The sequence below is a fragment of the Anguilla anguilla genome, chromosome 3 (genome assembly GCF_013347855.1).
Source record: "Anguilla anguilla isolate fAngAng1 chromosome 3, fAngAng1.pri, whole genome shotgun sequence".
Classification (NCBI taxonomy): Eukaryota; Metazoa; Chordata; class Actinopteri; order Anguilliformes; family Anguillidae; genus Anguilla; species Anguilla anguilla.
Window position 1 is genome coordinate 60,743,601 of NC_049203.1, and position 20,465 is coordinate 60,764,065.

The 20,465-nt window shown below is 38.7% G+C and overlaps 2 protein-coding genes across 2 annotated transcripts; both read left to right on the plus strand.

The window, feature by feature from the left end:
* The first annotated feature begins 2,873 nt into the window (after positions 1-2,873).
* Positions 2,874-7,345, plus strand: cdx4 (caudal type homeobox 4). The gene is made up of 3 exons (XM_035411336.1): positions 2,874-3,593; positions 6,336-6,481; positions 7,032-7,345. The coding sequence occupies exons 1-3, from the start codon at positions 3,158-3,160 to the stop codon at positions 7,263-7,265; spliced, it is 816 nt and encodes a 271-aa protein (XP_035267227.1). The 5' UTR covers positions 2,874-3,157; the 3' UTR covers positions 7,266-7,345.
* Positions 7,346-9,918: 2,573 nt separating this feature from the next.
* Positions 9,919-18,465, plus strand: chic1 (cysteine-rich hydrophobic domain 1). The gene is made up of 6 exons (XM_035411030.1): positions 9,919-10,071; positions 11,659-11,713; positions 12,931-13,086; positions 13,692-13,748; positions 14,550-14,609; positions 15,012-18,465. Exons 1-6 carry the CDS (start codon positions 9,929-9,931, stop codon positions 15,060-15,062), a joined length of 522 nt encoding a protein of 173 aa, XP_035266921.1. The 5' UTR covers positions 9,919-9,928; the 3' UTR covers positions 15,063-18,465.
* The last annotated feature ends 2,000 nt before the right edge of the window (positions 18,466-20,465 follow it).

Sequence of the window (20,465 nt, forward strand, 5' to 3'; positions counted from 1 at the left end):
TTATTTGTTAAAACACTGTTATATGACTGTGGCCCAAAGAAAGATACAAGTGTTGACCTTTTATCGTGCAAAAAAAGTTAACCAAATATAAATTTTCGTTGAACATACACAAGGGGGCGGCAGAGCTTCGATTATCTTCTCATCTCAATTTACCAGATTCAACCACCAGAGGTCAGAAGAGGGCGCCAGTAGACCAAGGATAACCTTTCCACCCCACAGAGGGATGCCATTATAAAGCGCAATATAATTTGATTATTGATTATTAAAGCTATTCACAATTACTAGTTTAATAATTATCAACAAAACCGACCGGTGACTTGGTTTGTATCTATTGTATTCACTATAACATACTCAAGTTCAACCAATCAGACGATCAAGAATTAAGATTAGAATTTTCGAATGAATGGTAATAATTACCTTAAAGATAGCCTATTGCTAGTGCATTTGTCTTGATGTACCTTTCTGACCTTTCAGTATAATAACAATGCAGTAAGTGAGATTTAGCCACATATGGTGAAATAAGAAATTGCGTTGGAATAAATCAGGAACTCTGAAATAGTGCTAGTCATTTATTATCGGCAAGATCAGAGAATGTCTATTCCAGGGAGTGTCACCAAAATTCCAAGATAATGCGTTTATTTTGGCTTCACTTTTTATTCGCTAGTGTGAGCTCAAAATTTAGCGGATTAAGTCCCTAACGTCAACAACAACGTATCCATTCTTAATTTCTAAGAACCAATTGAACAATCTAAATCCATAAGTTGAAACTGTTTATGCTATGTTTACATTGTTTACTGTGGAGTTGCGTTCTCTGATGCACGCAGGGCTAAGGCATGACAATCAAAAATTGTACCTGGCGGGTGTGATTCTTTTATTTGCTTGAACATGACAATAATTATTTTCGTTAGCCCCTTGTTCATAAATCCACAAACCCATCATCCATTTAAGTGTGTGATGATAATGATAATGATGATGTATGTAACACTCCAACAAGTGAGCTTTGCATAGAAATTGTACAACCCAAACAAATTGTACGTTTACTGGTTTGCCATACTATAAGACACTATATGAATCTCGAGGGTGCTACAACGTCACATTGATTTACATTACATTACATTTATTTAGCATACGCTTTTATCCAAGATTAGTTTTTTATGTTAACATTAAATATAATTTTTTAAAAAGACATAATATGCGACTTAAAACATTTGTAAACATTTTCTAATTTAGTTAAAAAAGAAACAGAATTACTTGATTCCTTACACCTGTGGAGCCTCATTCTCGAGTTAAATAAATGATGGAGAATCAAGTCATACGAAACTAAAAAATATGCAAATGTATGCCCGATGTGCCAGATATGTGGGTGTATATGCGCTTACAACTATTCCATTAGAGCTATAAATGCACGTTTTATATAAGAAACATTTTATGACAGCAAAAACGTTGTATGTGTATTTTTTTCAACATTGTTCAAACAATGTATTGGGTCTGAGAAAACGCTAAATAACATCTTATTGAAGTAAGTTAAATAAATTAAATTAATGACAATTTAGGTATCATTACAATTTCCTAAGAATTGGCATATTTCTGCCTACTGTCGGCCTTGAAACTTTGCTAACACAGCTAAAGTCAGGTCAAGTCACTTCGGCTATATACTCGTTTAAAAACTTTATTTCATCCATACTATCTAGTTAAATTTGTAATAATATGTGTTTTGACAGTCAAAACGAACAGCCTAATGTACCGTGCGAAATTTGTCAGTTGATTTAGAGCCAGCACACACTTGTAGGCTACAATAAAGGGGATTGAGATGACATTTTAAAGACCATATACATCGTGGAGCACTTAAATACACGCCTCATAAAAACGCGCTTAAAACTTTTACCAGTTTGCAAATTTGCTCAATGGCACCGTTTCCTTACATGTACACCGAGGAGATTGTGGACATGCAATCTTCGAGGTGGAAACGGATTACGTGCAACCCTGTATTGGTTGGGATGAAGAAATAGTAGGCCTAAAACACATTGTCACTAAAGAAGCGGGTATTTTTAGGTAACATCGGACCGGAATTAGCTGTGAAGTGCGACCTCGAAGTGTGGAGGTGTGAACTAGGTGAATGTGAAAAGTTAGCCTCACAGAAAGGGACGTCTCATAATACTTTGCACCTCTTTTACAAGTGCATATCTTTAACAAATACGCGCGGGGCTTTCCGGGCGTCAGCCCCGGCCTGAGATCCTTGAAATGTCGTGTTCCCATATTAGCAGGTTTTACCCCAAATTCAGTGGAGTGCTAGCTTGGAAACACACGAACAACTTCCCACTGAAGCAATACATAGCCGGAAATAGTCGAGTAGCCAAATACAAATTAAAAGGTGCGATCAAAGTAATGTAGGCCTATAGCATATTCCTCTTGACGGGCTATTATTAGCCTTTGTCGTTATTATCATTATATCATGATTTAGGAAGTATTCAAGCAAAAGAGAACAGTAATATGCTTATTAATCTACACACTGGTAAAGTATTAAATAATTGACATGGCGGCTTCGCTAGCTCTCGTTGCACCAGAGAGACTGGCGAACAAGACTTTTTGTTATACTGGAATGGTATAATGACAATGAATTGAACTGAATTGAATTGAATTGAAATCTAATCGCAGATGATGATCCAAAATGCAGCCAAACCCACAGCTGGTGTTTTACAAAGGTTACCAATAGCCTACGTATATTGGCTATATTAAAATCAATTAAATAATTACGATTTAATTAAATGTGCAGTGTATGACCTCGCGTGAGCTGGATTTGTGGTTATTCGGTGACTGAACACTTGAGGTGATACGTACAGAGGTCACCAGGGAAGAGGTGGGTTTGGCGGGGATACAGGGTAGTCATTTGAATGCAAATCATATGGGGTTGAGGACGTCTGACGTCAGCCACGCTCTATGGTATACCTTTGCAAGCACTACCTTGTCAACAGAACTTAATTATGTGCGACTGAAACACATCGGAGAGTACCTCGCCTGACCACGACTCAGGAGAGCTGCATTGGACTATACAACAGAGACACAGCAAAAGGGACAATTTAGCGCTCAAGGAGATTTGAAACCAGTTTTTGGGGCTATTATGTCCCCTTAAAAAGATTTTGCATTGCATTTGTGAATCATGTATGTGGGATACCTGTTGGATAAAGAAGGAAGCATGTACCACCAAGGGCCCGTAAGACGATCCAGCATCAACCTCCCTCCACAGAACTTTGTTTCCACGCCACAGTACTCCGACTTTACCGGATACCATCATGTGCCCAACATGGACACTCACGCGCAGTCCTCGGGGGCCTGGGGCTCTCCTTATGGCGCACCGAGGGAAGACTGGGGCGCGTATGGACTCGGACCTCCGAACAGTATTGCTACGCCTATGAGCAACTCGTCGCCCGGACAGGTTTCTTACTGCTCTCCTGATTACAATCCCATGCATCCTCCAGGATCTGCAGTATTGCAACCGCCTCCAGAGAATATTAACGTTGCTCAGCTATCCCCTGACAGAGAAAGACGTAACTCCTACCAGTGGATGAATAAAACGGTTCAGTCATCTTCCACCGGTGAGTGGCGGGGGGCTAAACTCTTTGGGAATCTGAAAAATGTACAGTTGAATGGCTTGTTTCAGCTACTATTGCGAAATGCAATGTCGTCAGAGACCTCTTAATAATGAGTCATTTTGGCTTTCTAGGCGAAAAAGGGAATTCAGTCGCATGTGACAGTGCCGCAGTAATCTGACAGAATGCGACATAGAATGACGAGCGTTTAATTTCCCCTCTCCAATTAATAAGCATCGGTGTAACCGAACATCTATTAATTAACCAGCGAGAAGGCCTGAATGCCATCTTTGTTTTAGGTTCCACACGCCAACTTTGAATAATCTATTGTGGATAGCCACTATTAAAATCTGGAAGGTGAAATTAAATTATTAAATTATGAAATATTTAATGGGGTATAACTTTAATAAAAATGGAAATGAACACGTCGGTCCGCTAAGCCTGTCATCCAAAACATTGAGTCGGTCTTAAAATAAGTTTCATTGTGCGATTAATTTTGAAGGAAATGTAAAATCTATTACAAGACATTACAACTGTTGTAATTATAAATTAAAGTCTAATTGACATTTAATGTGCTATGTTTGGTCAAACATGTTTCCATGCCTCGTTTCATCTTCCATAGATGTTTGCGTAATTCTTGTATAATATTTCTTGTAATATTGCTCTTTATTCATAGGGTCGGAACATTTATTCAAATGTTCCGACCCTATTCGTCAAAGTATAGTTTTCTTTCTTGAAAAAGTTAAATGATATAATCGTTACTGATGTCTACATAGCTCACTATGAATTTTGGCTGCTACCACTGGTCAATCTTTCGGCACAAAATTAGACGTACATCCAAAATTTGGCCCCATACGATTTTCGTAACCGACAAGAAAAATCTAATTGTATACATTCTATTTTGAGACAAATAAAAAGTCTAACTGATATTTAAAGTGCGATGTTTGGTTAAACATATCTCATAACTACATGGTTTCATGTTACATTTCCAGATGTTTGCGTAAATCTGTGAGATTTTGCTCTTTATTCATGTGATTCAAATGTTTCGACCATATTCGTAAAAGTATAGTTTTATTTCTTAAAACTGTAAAATGGCATAATAGTATGGTATGTCTTTATAGCGTTTACTTTAAATCTTGCCTGTTAACACTGATCAATCTGTCCGCGCAAAAAGACGCACCTCCAAAAAATGGCCCGATAATTTTGAAAGCATCTAATTTTTTCTTAATTTAGTTTGCTTAACAGGCGCTGGTGTTCTGCTTCTTTTTTCAAATAAACAAGAAATGGTAATTAGACAAAATATGATTCTGATAACTACATGTATAGCCTATATGTTAGATTTTTTCGGATTTATGAAGAAGGGACTTGGGAACTAAGTGTTGGGGAAAGGCGCCAGGCGCACTTGTAATGCTAATATTTCTACTGCCGTTAACTAGATGTGAGGTCTACTTTTCCTGGGCTTCATTGTCTCAGGTTTTGAGGGTTATCTGTCATATTCAGGCGGCGGTCCCTTTCAACACTTCTTTCTGCTTTGATATGCACCAACGTGTCTTCCGCGGTTCCCATTCTTCAGGAGTTATATTGCCGGAAAGGGCGACGAATTTCACAGCAAATAAAGACCTCTGGCCCCTGCACATTATCTGAGATACTACTTTCAGCCGCATATTGACAAAATAATTGCCATACAGTCCAAAAACATGCACATATTTATATTTTTTATGTCTTTTATGTCTGGTTTTATCCAGACTACGTTAACAAACGTTAGACCTTACAAATAGCTAGTTGCTAATTTTTTACTAAAATGTTTAACTTCACATACCAAGTTATTTGCATTTTAAGTCTCATACATTAAATACAATCATATTCGTCAATTAAGTTATTAAGCCTCATGCATTATTTTTGTGTACATCTTAAAACCCAGTTTTACATTTTTAAACGGTTATTTTTTAACTGCATTGTGTATTTAGTTACAACCTATCCTTGCTTGTTGAAAATGGCTTGATTTCAAAAATAAATATCATTTTAAAATTGCTCCCGCAATTTAATTTTTTGTCTGAGATGAAAGGGTGCCGACTTTTGTTTATGGTTTGTAAATCAAACAAGACAGTCTTGATCGAGGCCAGAAAAGTTCTTGCGATACTGGCCTTGTAACTCTTTTGTGTGTCGTGTGTTGCCTCTTAACACATCAATGGAGTTTGGGTAATATCTTCGAGACGCTTTGTTCTGCAGTTTGTTCAGAAAGTCACATCAAAGAAAAAGAGGTTCAATTTGCATATCAGACAATGCAAAATAGTCTGAAACGCTGTTATGAGCTTTTATAACAAGAATACAATTTTGAACGTTTATTGAATACAACAGTGATTTTCCAACTTGAAATGAATCAGGGAGATTATATAAAATTGCCTATGAGACATTATTATTATGGTGTTTTTAACATAATTTCAGTCCTTTCGTAATTCCACTAAATTAGAACTGTTTAATTTAATCTGATGATGATTTTTCGAATATTTTGAACGTTCATACAGTGCACATGTTTAGTTTTGATGCACTGGGTGCACATGTTAAGTTTTAATACACATGATATCGATACACTTTACACACATAATTATCTTTCTTTATAGAAGTTTTGCATTTAAATTATAGGAATATTTTTAATTGTGGGTATCTATCCGCAATATAAACTCAACCGGCACAGTCACTGAATTAGGAATTGGTCTGTTATTAACATTGTTCCCTCTTTCTTCTCAGGAAAAACGAGAACGAAGGAGAAATACAGGGTCGTTTACACCGACCACCAAAGGCTGGAACTGGAAAAAGAGTTTCATTACAATCGATATATCACAATAAGAAGAAAGTCTGAACTGGCGGTGAACCTTGGCCTTTCGGAGCGACAGGTAAGTTATCCCAAAGGCAATATGAATGGTTGCCTATTTGTGCAGGATTTCGCAGTGTATTCAACCGTAGCATTATTCTGTCGTCTTTTTAAAAAAGCTGTATGTATAGCAGGGATATTATTGTAAAGCTAATTCAATGGTTTTAGTACCCATATGTCTTATTTGAACACACGAAACAGCGTACAAACCGAGCAGCAGGTCAATCATCACTTGCACATCACAAGTTTTGACGAGAAATTTCTACATTTTCAATTGAATGGTAATACATTAGGCCAACTCATTTATCCTAATTGCTAATTGAAATGATGCGGAGGGGACCTTCTATGACACAACACAGTTAAGTTCACTTGTGAGATTTGTAGTTACAACTGATGTGCGAATTAGGCTACAAATTTTAGTTAAACGAATTTACGATTACCGACGTAGCGTTTCTCGAGAGCTTTCTCTTGAAACAGGTGATAGGCTGTCTGGATTAATGGATAAACATGTTATATGCCCCTGAAGCTCTGTTGAACTTGTTTGACGGTATTCCTGTTTCATGTGTTTGCAGGTGAAGATCTGGTTTCAAAACCGCAGAGCCAAAGAGAGAAAATTAATCAAAAAGAAGATGGGCCAATCTGATGGAAGCGGGGGATCAGTGCACAGTGACCCAGGTTCCGTCAGTCCGCTGCCAGTACCCGGGTCATTGAGTCCATCGGATATTCACAGCTCTCTTTACCCACCCACAGGAATGAACACCTTGCCACCACTTGGGAATATACAGCAAGTGACTGTTACTCAGTGAATCAGAACTTGGAACTTTCAACTAAACTGAGCACTCCGACACGCGTAATGGACGATGAGGCAAGACTGATGCTATTGGATTTATAAAGTATTCCAAAAGCAGATTTCCTTTCAGACACGTGTTGTGGATTACGATAAACACGATCTGGGTTTATTTTAATAGCTACAAAATGCTGGAGGCTCTTCAAATATTGTTTTTTTTATAGAATAGTTTTTTTAAAAATAAAGTAAAAAAATAAACTGATGTGTGTCCGGTTCAAAAGCTAAATATTATAATGGTTTGTGTTCGTGTCTGGTTTTATGAAGATATAAATATCATTCTCTGTATGTGGCGAGCGTAAAAGTGTTTGTAAATAAAGAAATAAATCCAGATAGGCTACTTGCAAGGATATACAGTCAGACCGGAAGAGGAATGGCTGGTCTCTAGAATAGATTCTGTGACCATCAATGTTTTAAATGTTGGACTTCTAAACCCCTGGTATTGTCTTTAATTTTATAGACTAAGAACGCTTCTTTGCTGTGCACAAAATAGGTTCAATTGTTACCTTAAACGTCCAAATTATACGGGTAGAACGTTTGATGAAAACGCACAAATTGTAAATAAAATGTTTTGCAATTAAATTATTTCCTTGTTTTATGAGCAATTCGTTTAACTTGCACCAAGGAAACTGAATAGGTCATTTCAACGAGAACAAACTGAAAGGTATGAAGACAAGTTATTTGTTCGGGGATTCAGAACAGTATTTAGGGAAAACTTAATTCACATATTATTGACATGTTTTACAAATGATCGACGACGACAGCACTGCGTACTTAGCCTATTTAATTAATCAAAATGTGACCGTTCAAAACGGATCATGTTCGCTGATTTTTCGGTTAAACCTAATTGCTTTTGCAAATAAACTAAAATATATACACTTTCAACATCTATTTAGAACAACTTCATGTTATTGTAAATCATATAAAAATAATTGAACCTAATAACTGTTTCACAATTTAACAAGCCATTTGTGATAGTGAAATTGACTAAATGTCTTGTTTAAGCAGTGGCCCCTTCCAAAAGTAAAATGGTTCAGGATGACTATGAGACCTTAATTCGGGTTTGAATAGTTATATATTTCATTAGTCAGTTAAATCCTTAACCCGACTCATGTGATGACAGAAATACATTGCAGAAAACTTTAGACATTCTGTATGGAAGAGATGCAAGCATTTGGAGCATTGCATTTGTTGCCATTGGCTCTGTCCCTTTCTTCAGGAGTATTTTTCTTTCTTACTTTCTGTCTTGCACACGTATTGTTCCCAAACATGTTTTAGCAAAGTTACTGATTTCAAACTCAATGTTACTTCAACATTTCAAAAAGACTATTTTAACAGCATGAATTCTAAATTATGTGAAATAGGCCAATAAGAGATATGTTAAACATTTTGTCGTAGAAACAAAGCTACTAGAACAGTCTGAATATTATGTCTCTAATAATGTGGGGTAGTTTCTTTTTAATTAATTGGCAGTAATATGTTAGTTCTAGTTAGCATATTAATAGAGCTTGTATATTTTTGTTGCAACTAACATCCAGTACTTGTAGAGAACTCCCAAACGCCATTAAACTCACATTGAAAAATGCTATAACTAACTTTCAGCTGCCAAAAGATTAGCTGAAGTAGTTCAAGTGATGACATTAGAACTAGATAACTAGTTTCTCATTTTATTGCCAAGCAGATATTTATCTGAAACTTTGAGAACATGTCAAGGTCTGCTGATGGCAAGGTGAAAAATGGCAACCTTGTGGCCTTAGTATTTATTTATTTATTTTTGCACCTGCGGAGTTAGCTTCAATAATGAGGCTAAAGATTCTGAGTGTTTTGCAAAACTGACTTTATCAATGGAACTGGCTGTTGGGAACACATAGTATCCCTGACTGAAAGTATGATAATGAGTTTGTGTGTCACCGAATTTAATCCAGTATAAGGATTATATAAATTCTACTGAAATGTGCAGTGGAACTATATGGTCATTTTGTCACATCAAATGTTCACTACTAGCTAATTTACCCAAAACAATATAAATGTAGCCCATATAAATGTAGCCCAGGGGGTTGGCAACCATGGTTCGGGAGTGTCAGTGATGTTTCTGGTTTTTAAACATAATCATTAATCTAATTATGCAGTTACTGGTTTGGATGGAGCAAAAACCAGGAGCATCTCTGGCACTCCTGAACCAGGGTTTCCTACTTGTGTAGCCTGTAGGGTAGGCCTACCTAATTTCTCCTGTGTTTCTAATGATCGTTGCCGTAACCGATTGCATTTTAATGACACTGTTAGGTGGAATTAAAATGTAACACACCGTTATTATGATAAACCCCACGTAAAGATTATCCAAACTCACACACCGCTATCATCTATAGCAGGGGTGTCTCCTATAATCCTAAAGGGCTGATGTAGGTGCAGGTTTTGTTTAACCCAGTCAAACAATTGTCAGAAAGCTATTAGTTAATAACAGGGTGCAAAATGGGCTTAGCATTTCCCCCTAAATAATTAATTTATCGTTATTCATAACAACGTACTTGTAAATTATTCCGACAAGGGTTCTCTGGCAAGTAAGGTCATGTTCCGCCTGCACAAGCGCGTGCCGATTGTTGCCGAATGACGTAATCATGAGACGTCATGAGCGTCCTGCTGCCCAACATGGCGGACTTCGACACCATCTATGAGCTGGACGAGGAAGAAGAGCGTGTTGTGAGCGAAGAACACCTGGCTAGATATTGCCCCGAGCCCGTGATTATGCGAGGGGCTGGGCACATCACCGTGTAAGCAACTAGGAGCCACAGCATTCTTCACCTGGCCGAAATCATCCCATTATTTGTACTTGCACTCCAGCGTCTTAATTTTTGTCCGTGCTCTGGGGGGTAGGCCGGGCCAACAGCCAGGCTGTTTCCTGCTTTGTGACAGCGGTGGCAGGCGAACCAGGCAGCTCGCGTGATAGCAAGCCCGATAATTTATTAAGCGGGGAGAATGTCGTGTATCGCGAGTTAGCTTTAGTATAAGACTTCCAGTTGTTGAAATTCTATAGTTGGCTAGCCACTGATCTCGCTAACTCGAGTAAACTAGCTAGCTAACCAGTTTAGCAAGCTAATGTTCGCTAGCTCCTGCTACGTTAGCTAAACTCTGGCTCACTTTTGTTTTGATAGAAAACGGCAACACCCCTTTAAGCGCAAAGTGAACTCTATTGTGGATATTTTTCAGTTAGTCGGATGTAATTATTCCGGTAGGTACCTAGCTGCGGATAATGTTAGTTCGTTGTCATTATGAATCTTGCAAGATAAGTATAGCTAGCTAATTTAACGGTAACGTCTCAGTTGATCTAGATGTCATTTGCTGACGTTATCTACTTATCAGTAGCTAGTTATTTCACTAACGTGATAACCAAATACGTGTTAGAGTAGTATTTCCGAAAATGAGTAGGGTTAGTCAGCTAACTTTTGGGTAACGATGGTTGGCTGTAAAATCATTTTCATTGTCATTCTGGTGCATGTATGGAAAACGTGGAGTGAATACCTAGCCAACTAGTCTAGCTCCTATGGAATACTTTGCAACTAAATGCGATTGACTATGTAACGTTGGCGATATGTCCTAATCTGGGTTTGATATGTCCTATAAATCAGTTGGTGTTAGCCTACGTTTTATATTGGTGCATTTTGGGAACTATTTCTCGCCCACAAATAACGCTTCTTCAGCAACAAGAAAGACTGCTGCTTGTCCTATTCCCTTTAATAAAAAAAAACGTTTTTATTGTTGGAATTTCATGCTATTCCCCGTAAAGAGTGTGTGTAATATTTGGAAAGTGCTATGGACTGTTCAAAATTGGATCCAATTTCAAACCACAGTTAAAAAAATACATGAAAATGCATGTGTGTGCATTTTAGTGGTCCCAAAAAAACTGGAAATAGGCTATGTCTTTTCATCCAGTTAAAACTTGGTTATATTTTAATTCAAAACAGCCCCTTAAACATTCACCTGGACTTTCATAGAATGCATTGATTGGGAGGAATAATTATTTGGAATACATTACATTTTTTTGCTAATATAATTGATATTAGGCTGTGTCAGAAGGATATGATTGGCAGTGGTCCATCAGTCATAATATAGTAAATTGCCTTGTGCACTAGTGTCTCTACAGCATACTGTAGCAGCGCTCAGCAGCACTTGATTTGCAATAATCTTCAGCATTAAAAAACGTGTTTACACATTATGAAATTGATATATATATATATATTGTATTTTGCTGGTGTTTTAAGAAATGTTGCGCATTTGTGGAAAGAATATGTAAATAACTTAATTTTGAATGTTGGATATGTGCCATTTTTAATATAAACTTTTTTTCTTCTATCTCAAAGGTTTGGCCTGAGCAACAAATTTGACACCGAATTTCCTTCAGTTCTCACAGGAAAGGTAATTTAATCTCTTAACATAATGTGCAGTCCACCAAAAATGTTCTTGTTGCAAGAGTTACTGCTCATTATAATATTAAAGAAGACCAGTTACATCCAACAAGTGAGCCAAATATGACTGTTGCACTGTCCCACGTGACCCAGGACGAATCAAGCATTGCGTAATTGCTTCTTTCGTGTCCGCTGAGTGGTTTGATCTGCTAACTATGCATTTCAAGGGGTGTTACAGTGCGTCCGAGGGCATCTGAATGCGCTAAAGTGGGCGCTCTGTCAATGAGTAAGCCGTCTATGGGCCCCGGCGGCCCGGACCCCAGTGTTGGCAGGACACAGCTCCAGGTGACAAAATAATGACCGAAAGGACTGCGCTGTGCACAAGAAAGGGGCGCTTCCTAGGTCGGACGCTGGAGCACAAAAAGGCCGAGGGGGAAGGGCAGACTGAGGGAAGTGCGGGGCAATAAAATGTACCTCCAGTATTGTGACCCTGGGTGACATGTGATTGATGAGGTCATGATTATGATGATTGAGGGGCGCAGATCGGGCCTGCTGGGCTTTATACTGAAGTCTTTCACCGTTTCCAAAGAGACCTTTGCATCCTGTCATAAAAGATTACGACCCGGGTTTTATGGCGTACATGCCCAGTAAGGAATGAGCAAGCCATTCATGTTGTTTGGACGCTGCAGCCACAGGCCGCAAGCTTATCTCTCCTCTTCTTCTTTTTTTTTTTTTTGTCCCTCCTTTGGCCTGGAGAGACAAAAGCTTGGTTAGCAAGTTACAAGCATACGATTTAGAGATCCCATCTGATCTCTGCGAAACATCTGCAAACATCTACCTTTTAAAGGAGAAAAGAGAGAATACTACCTTTGATCTGCTAGACCTGAGAGCTCTTGAGGAAAGAATGCAGAGATTTTTTTTGTCTGTGCCATTTTAGGAATCTCTTGTTTCAGACTCAAAATGCCCTGACAGACAAGGCAATGTTACTTGGGTGTTGTTGGATTTTTTTAATCGTTTAGTTGTGTGGTCCATATCTCGCCATGTGATATAAAGCCTCATTAGGTTTTAAATAAATAAATCCCTGAACGTAGTCATGACTACACTGAGTGAAATCTAAATGACCGATTGAACTGAATTTATTATGATTGGTATTTATTAACTCTACTAAATCCTTTCTCTGTAGTTCTCTCCGCTCATTTATCCTCATCGTTTTTTGGTCGATCCCAGGTGGCTCCAGAGGAGTTCAAGACGACCGTGGGCCGGGTGAACGCTTGCCTGAAGAAGAACCTTCCGGTGAACGTGAAGTGGCTTCTGTGCGGCTGCCTGTGCTGTTGCTGTACGGTGGGCTGCAGCCTATGGCCTGTCATCTGTCTCAACAAGAGGGTGAGTCACCTTCTCCCTCCTGCCCCACATTAACCACTACTCAGCATTTCCATTTTATAATGCAAAAGGCATTAGTTTGGTCACTTACTTTTACATTGCATTTAGCAGGCATGCTTAACCACAGTGGCTTTCCTACCCAGGTTACTTTTTTTAACATGCAGTCCATTTGTAAAGCTGGATCTTTACCAAAAGCAATGTCAGTTAAGTACCTTGCTCAAGGGTATAACAGCAGGATAACTGGGATTTGAACCTGCAACCTCTGAGTTGCAAAGCACAGTTCTCTGTACTTTATACTGTCACACTTCCACATTGTATGTAATTATAGTATGTATTTTGCCTCAGTACAGCTCAGAAGAGTCTGTAGATCATGTCCCTGGAAGGCACTACCGATTCTTAGCCCCTGGACCACTGGTCTTAATTTTATTGGTGACAAAAAAGAAATAACAAGCTGGTTAAAATAGGAGCAGAGTCCATAAATGCCTCTTTAAGCCTAATATATTGGAGGCTTGTTTTCAAGTGGCTTTTACTTGCAGCCCGTGTGAAAAGTGGGACTGCCTGCAGAAAGCGTCATCTGTTTTAATTCCTGGCTCTTTTCTTTATTGCAGACAAGAAGATCTATTCAGAAACTGTTAGAGTGGGAAAATAACAGGTTGTATCACAAGGTGAGTGCTCGGCTGAGCTGAGAACCGGAGTATAGAGTGAGGGCACATTTGCATGATGCCGAAGTTTGTATTTGTTGGCCTGGATACAAATTTTGAGTACTGCAAATGAAGCAGTTCCATATTTCAATGCCTTTTTAACAATACTTTTGCTCTGCAAAATAACTCTTTCCCTTTAAAATACCGGTTTGCCCTCCAGCTCTTTCAGCCTGATCTAGTGATAAGGCTGAGAGTCTAACCAGACCAGGAAAGGGTCAGTGGTTAAAAAGCCATGTTAATTTTGTTGTGTCTCAGAGCAGTGATTCACAGCTGTAGTAGCAGGCACAAGGCCCACAGGAAACTCTTCAGGGCTTATGGCCAATAAACAGCCTCACCCCAATCTGAGACCGGCCTCCCTGAACAGATAGCGCGTGTTTCCAGAGCAGCACGCCTACTAGTGATAAGTTTCTTTTATTGCACCACGGTCTGTTCTCTACACGAAGTCTGTGTGCTTTAGCCTGAAATTTATGAAACGCATAACTTGAGCTTTAAAATTCTGTAATATTTTCCTTGAAGGATTAAATGCAATTGCTATTTGAAAGAATTTATCCCAGAGAAGTTTGTTTATTTGGTCTCAAGCCCCCACTAATGCCAACGGCGGCTTTTATTCGGCCGAATTTACAAGCGCTTGGTACATCTAACCAAGCACTTCACATCAGTTTTACTTCCTCAGAGAGCCTGTAAAATCTGGGTGATTAGCTGTTAACTGTGTCAGTCCCCTAATTTTCCTGTCTCCCCCCCCCCCCCCCCCCTCCTCCCCCCCAGCTGGGTCTGCATTGGAAACTCAGCAAGAGGAAATGTGAAAGCAGTAACATGATGGAATACGTAAGTTTGGACCGCGTGTCAGTGGCTGTTCTCATTTTGTATTTTTTTTTTTTTAGAAAGATATCTGGGAACGGTCGTGCTTTTTCACAACATTGCAACTGTTGAGAAAGTTACCAAATGCCTCTTTAATTTATGATTGGAGATCGTGCTGATCCGCGTTAGCCAGAGGGCCATGGGTTTTCGTGCACATTTAAATGATATTAATGTAAACAGCGTGAGTCTGGGAAAAAAACATCCAGCTTTGATTTGAAGTTACCTCAGAGGAACAACAAACCAACTAAATGTTAACTGTCCAGTCCCTAAGTTGCTCCTTCTAGTTTGGAACTAGAGGGTTCAGCGTCACACAAGGAAAGTCAAGTCTTTTACTAACACACTTTCTCTCTCTCTTCTTCCCATCTTCAGGTTATTCTTATAGAATTCTTGCCCAAATACCCTATATTCCGACCAGACTGAGGAGGCCGGGGGGCACTGTCCTGTTGTGTGACCTTTCATTCCTACCCTTAGTGCCTTGTAGATATGTTGGATTGACGGTCTACACTGCTGTGTCGTGATACCCCCCCTCCCCCATCCCATCCAACCCCACCCCTCTTACCTTGTACAGTAGAATCGCTACACTGTCACTTTGCTTTAGAGCACATTTTGCACATTTCCTGATATGGTAGTAGATGCTCCTATTTGTTGAGTTTTTATTTGTTAGTTTTAACAAGCAAGGTAATTTGCCGCTGGGTGCTGATAGGTGCTGAGAAGTGAAAAAATAATACCACAGCGTGCGTATATCCCATCTCGCTATACATGCACACATCTCTCCCCAGCGCTCAGTAAGCCTCTAAGCCAACATCGCGAACCTCACGCTGAAGCCTGAGGTCTTTGGAAAGAATGCAGCACCTACAGGTGGTTGTGCACAGTTGCCTTATGAGAAACCGTTGTACTGAGACATTCAACGGCAGACGTGTCGCCGGTCAGTTAGAAAGGAATAGAAAAGGGTTTGCAAGTACCACCTGCTTTCCAGTTTGCGTTTCCTTTCATCTTATACATTTTTTTTTTTTTTTTTTTTTTTTTACTAAATTGCAAAGTTAACGTAAATGAGGAGGAGGAGGCTGGATTATTCTCACATTTGCTTGTGGCAGCACCATACTTTCTCCTGCACTTTGGAAATGACCTTCTGTACAGGGAATTTGAGAAACTATCCTGTAAATATCACTTTAAGACAAGATGTACAGTGTGGTATGCCATTGTTTACATAATGTAATATAGCTCAATTTGTTTTTGCCAAGATATTATTATTGTACTATAGATTTGTTTATGAACGATGTTTGAGTAACTTTCCAGTTTGTACGGACCTGTTTACCTAGTAAGCCATATGATTGCGATGTTCATTAATGCCAGTGTGAGGACTGAAAATTGCACTTGAGCACGTGGAAATCCAGAACTAAAGTGTAGTATTATTGAGGTCTGGATTCAGTGTGCTTTACAATGACACTAGTGGTATATGTTACATGTAGTTTTTGCCAACTAAGGAAGAGATGACACTTAAGACAATTTTTTTTCCGAGTAAAGTTGTTCATTTCAAAACTGAAATCTGTCATACATGATGACCTTTTAAAAGCAGAATATTCACTGCACTTCTTTATTTTGTTTCAACAATTCTGTGTAGCTTAGTTTTCATTTTTGTATATTTTCAATGCTGTACTTTTTTTTCTCACCGTAGCTGTGTTTTATGCAAGTAGAATGTTACAGGTTAAATAGTAACTTCACAGAAAATCTGAAATTTTAATATCGGTGTCTCAGAGATTAGTACGTATGTGAGTTGCAAAGAAATCAACCAGTTTCACTGTGGACAAATTTGTACATCAGTGTGTACAAATGTACACACTGATGTACATTTCTCTGTTATAAAAGACACTTTTGTAAAATGAACAGTTAAATATTTTTCAGCTTTTTTTCAAGTTTCTTAATCATTTTCAATTTTAGTCCCTTCTAAGATTGGGTGAAAAAAGTAAATGACAGCAATTATTATTATTATTTTAAACTCTCACAGAGGCGTACGTTTTATGGTGAGTGAACTTAGGTACATTTAATACTTTTGAATATGAATGTGCTTTACAGTCATTTAAAAACATCACTAGACCCAAATTTTGCTTGGTTTATGGTTAGTGAGAGATCAGCATTAGCTGCTGTTGTGTAGTAGTGCGGAATTCAGAGCAGTGTACTTCAGCTGTTGAGCCCCTGCTCAGAGGACACTTAGGGAAAGGGGTCCCTGCGTTTCCAAATTTTGGCAAGGAAAAACTGGTGCCCCCCCCCGCGCAAACTTTTTAAATGAGATGAGGCACCATCAATTCCAGACTAGCTTATTTCAAATTTTTAACAGTTGCTAAGAACCATAAGATAAGTCCATTTTTTGCATATGAATTTTCATGGAACCGCGACATAATACTGTCGGTGTTCGCTGAAATGAGTAGGTTTTTAAATATATATTTTTAAACTATCGATACACACAATAGTAAAGGTATCTATTTCAACATAAAATGAGAGATTTTTTGTGAAGTTGCTCTTTAAGGTTATGTTTAACCATACATATCACTTGTTATGTTCAGTGTTAGTCCTGTTTTCATTTCGTCAAAATGGCGGGATTAAGACTGATCCCTGAGTTGTTTCTTAAGAGAGCGGCGGTGCGAGCGAAAGTGAACTTAAGAGTGAAATTTCCTGTCTTAACAGTGTGGAGGAGGGTCGATTACTTTTCAGCGTCTGTCCCGTTCGAAAGTACTTGTAAATGTTTATCATTACTCAATTCTCCAGGAAAGTGGAAATAAATCATTTACTTTGAATGTTTTCCACATTTGTTATGATCAGTAAGTGTTGACATTGTTCTGATTTTGTTACATTTTTCCTGTTGAAACTGGGGAGAAATTTAGAGTACTGTTGATGGCACAGACACCAAAAGTTTGCCTGCTAAGGTTAAGTTTAGTACAACAAAGAAGTGTTTGATCAAAGTGTTTGATCAAACCATGATCCTGATCAGACAAATAGAACATTGGCTTTGGTTACCTCTCAGCTGTCTTCTTTAGCTGTTTGAATTTTACCTCTGTCCTGTTACTTCAACATATTGTGGTTTATAATTCCTTTGTCATGAAAAGAAAACTACGTATATAGAGATAAGCAACAGAGCTCACAACAGTAACAATTTTAGTGCAATCTTCAACTGAAAACAAGTGAAAGATGTTAATGTCCAAATAGTGCTCGTACAATTATTGACCGCAAGGTTTCAATGTATTTGTTTTGGTCGGTCCAAATCGAATTCCTGTTACAGGGTTGACAACATAATTTTAGGTAGAAAAATGGCAATAACAAATATTTGCTGACAATATCTGAATATCTATAATGCGTTCTGTAGCATTTTTATAATGGCATGATGAACAAAACGCTAATAGCAGTAAGACGTCTATTTAGCTTCATATTATGTTTTTTTTTGTTTTTTTTGTCCATTGTTGACACAACACTTACGGCATCTTTATGGAGGTGTGCTGCCTAATCACATGTTCATTGTTTTACCACATTATGGCTTGAATTGAAAGTCAATACGGTTGGTTGGAATACCTAAACTGGAGTTTGTACAATTCAGTTGCAACCATCCAGCACTTCTACATTGTACTTTGTGTGTCTGATTCAAGCCCGGTGGAACAAATGTTCTATTCAATGTCATTTAGACCGCAGCAGACTCATCATGTGGGCAAAATGTAACGGAACAGGGTACTTGGGGGAATGTGTCAAAACCACCTGTCACCTGTGTGCCTGTGAGATGGAAGCCACAATTCTCATTGAAAAACTCTTAATAAAATCTGAGGGAGTTGCATACCGACTTGCAGTAAGGTGCTTATTAATTTTCTGTAGTTAATTTAAGATGCATGGGACAAGGTTATAATGGTAATCGTTTTTTTATTGATGGCAAGCTTTGGGAGATTTTGTGGCATTAAAATTGCCTGCGTGTGAATGTCAGTCAACCACATTAATGCCATGGCATTCATCCTTTATTCCACCAGTTGAAGAAGCTAAATTGAACATTCACCAGGTGCTCTGAAAACTAACAGGAGTGTCGAGACAAACCATTCACATGAATAGAATCTTGGAATGAAGGCTTATGAAAAGGGTTGTGGTTAAGATATTCCTGGGGAGACTTTAGAAATAGAATGTAGCATCTTGTCTCGACAACCACCAAAATGAGCACTCATCATAGGCTTACTACCCCTGCCAATGCTACATCTAGCACTGTACCCTAATACCCATTTGCTAGTTAAAGCACTATATGCTCTATCTCCCTTTTGCATCTACTGTTGTATTTAACTGTCTGTTGTAGGTGTATGTATTGACTACTATTGATTGTGACACGGAAAGCTTGGCATCAGCTGTGCTTCTTGCCCAAGGTTTTATATATGCACTTAGGTTAGTCTGGTTAAGAGCATTGCTAAATGTAAAGTTTTGTATGTATTTGCAATGCTTGTCTTTAGGTCCAGAGAAACAGATTTCACTGTGCCTTTCAATGAGTTTTTATTCTTCTCCTTGGGAATTCCTTTATTTTCTCTATTTTAAGATAAGTGTTAAGAAGTACAGTTAAGCATTTGAGCTCTGACCTCTATAACCTACAGAAGAAGCACTACAGATGAATTGGAAGTATGGGGAAAACGTCCATTAACCTCTGCAGCAGTGAGACAGAGTTTCACTGTCAAAATTTACCAAATAAATTAACACACTGACTGACAAACCCAGAGATGCATGACTAGAAGACTTGGGTAGGCTTCCTCGCAGCACCAGGAGTCTCCATTGCATTGAATCCCACATCACAGCAAGAGGTCAGGTGAATGCAGAAAAAGGTGTTGAATTGTTTGCTTAACAAGCAGTTCTGTAATTGCTTGACACTTCACCACTCAAGACCGCTAATACCATAAATAGTGTTGCTGAGGGATGGCTCAGACAGAGTAATTCCCTGAAGCCGTAACATCCGTCCCTGAAGTGGAAGACCACAAAATGGAACAAGCAGAAGGTTGTTTCACAGACTTGATTTTTATTGCTCACCTGCTGGGGAGTGGCAAAAGGATTGCAGAAGGTGGTTAACAGAGTAGATGGGGAGGTGGGGTTGTAACATATAAATGCCTGGCCAGTCTGAGCACTGCTGCTACATGTCATTATCATACACCTGAGCCATTACACCCCCCTGAGGTCCCTCTCTGTCTCCTATTTTCCTGGGCTGATTTATACAGCAGGAAGAGAAGCTGGGAAGCTGAATGAACATAAGGCACAATGTTATACATTCACCATTAAACAAAATAGACAAAAAATGATCTAGCATCATTAAAAGTCAAATGTAGTCACCGCTGGTGTAAAAACACTTTATACCCTTTTTAAAAATACTTTTACTGGTGGTAAAAATGAGACATACTTCCCCACTGTCTCCACTCATGAAAAGAGGACAATCCACTATTTCCTTCCCTAAACAGAAATAGTTTATTTTAAAATGGCTGTACTGTGAAGACGAAGACTCTTATCGGCACATAGCCCCTTTTTCTTGATCATCTGGATATGCTGCAACAGGATTTGACTTTGGGAGGGGGTGCTATATTAGGGAATATACATCATGTTATTTGTGAGTCTGTGTGTGTGTGTGTTTAAGTGTCCACTTTTCATATAGGCAAGTGGAGACAATTGGATCAGAGTCATCATGATTTCATGGGCAATGTAGAAATACATATGCATGTGCTCGTATGTGTAGAGTAAGTCCTCTTACCTCTAGAGGGCAATCTAATACATTTATGAGAATGGACAGTGTCTGGGCTGTTCGTTTTGAGCAGTTTTTGCCTGAAGCCC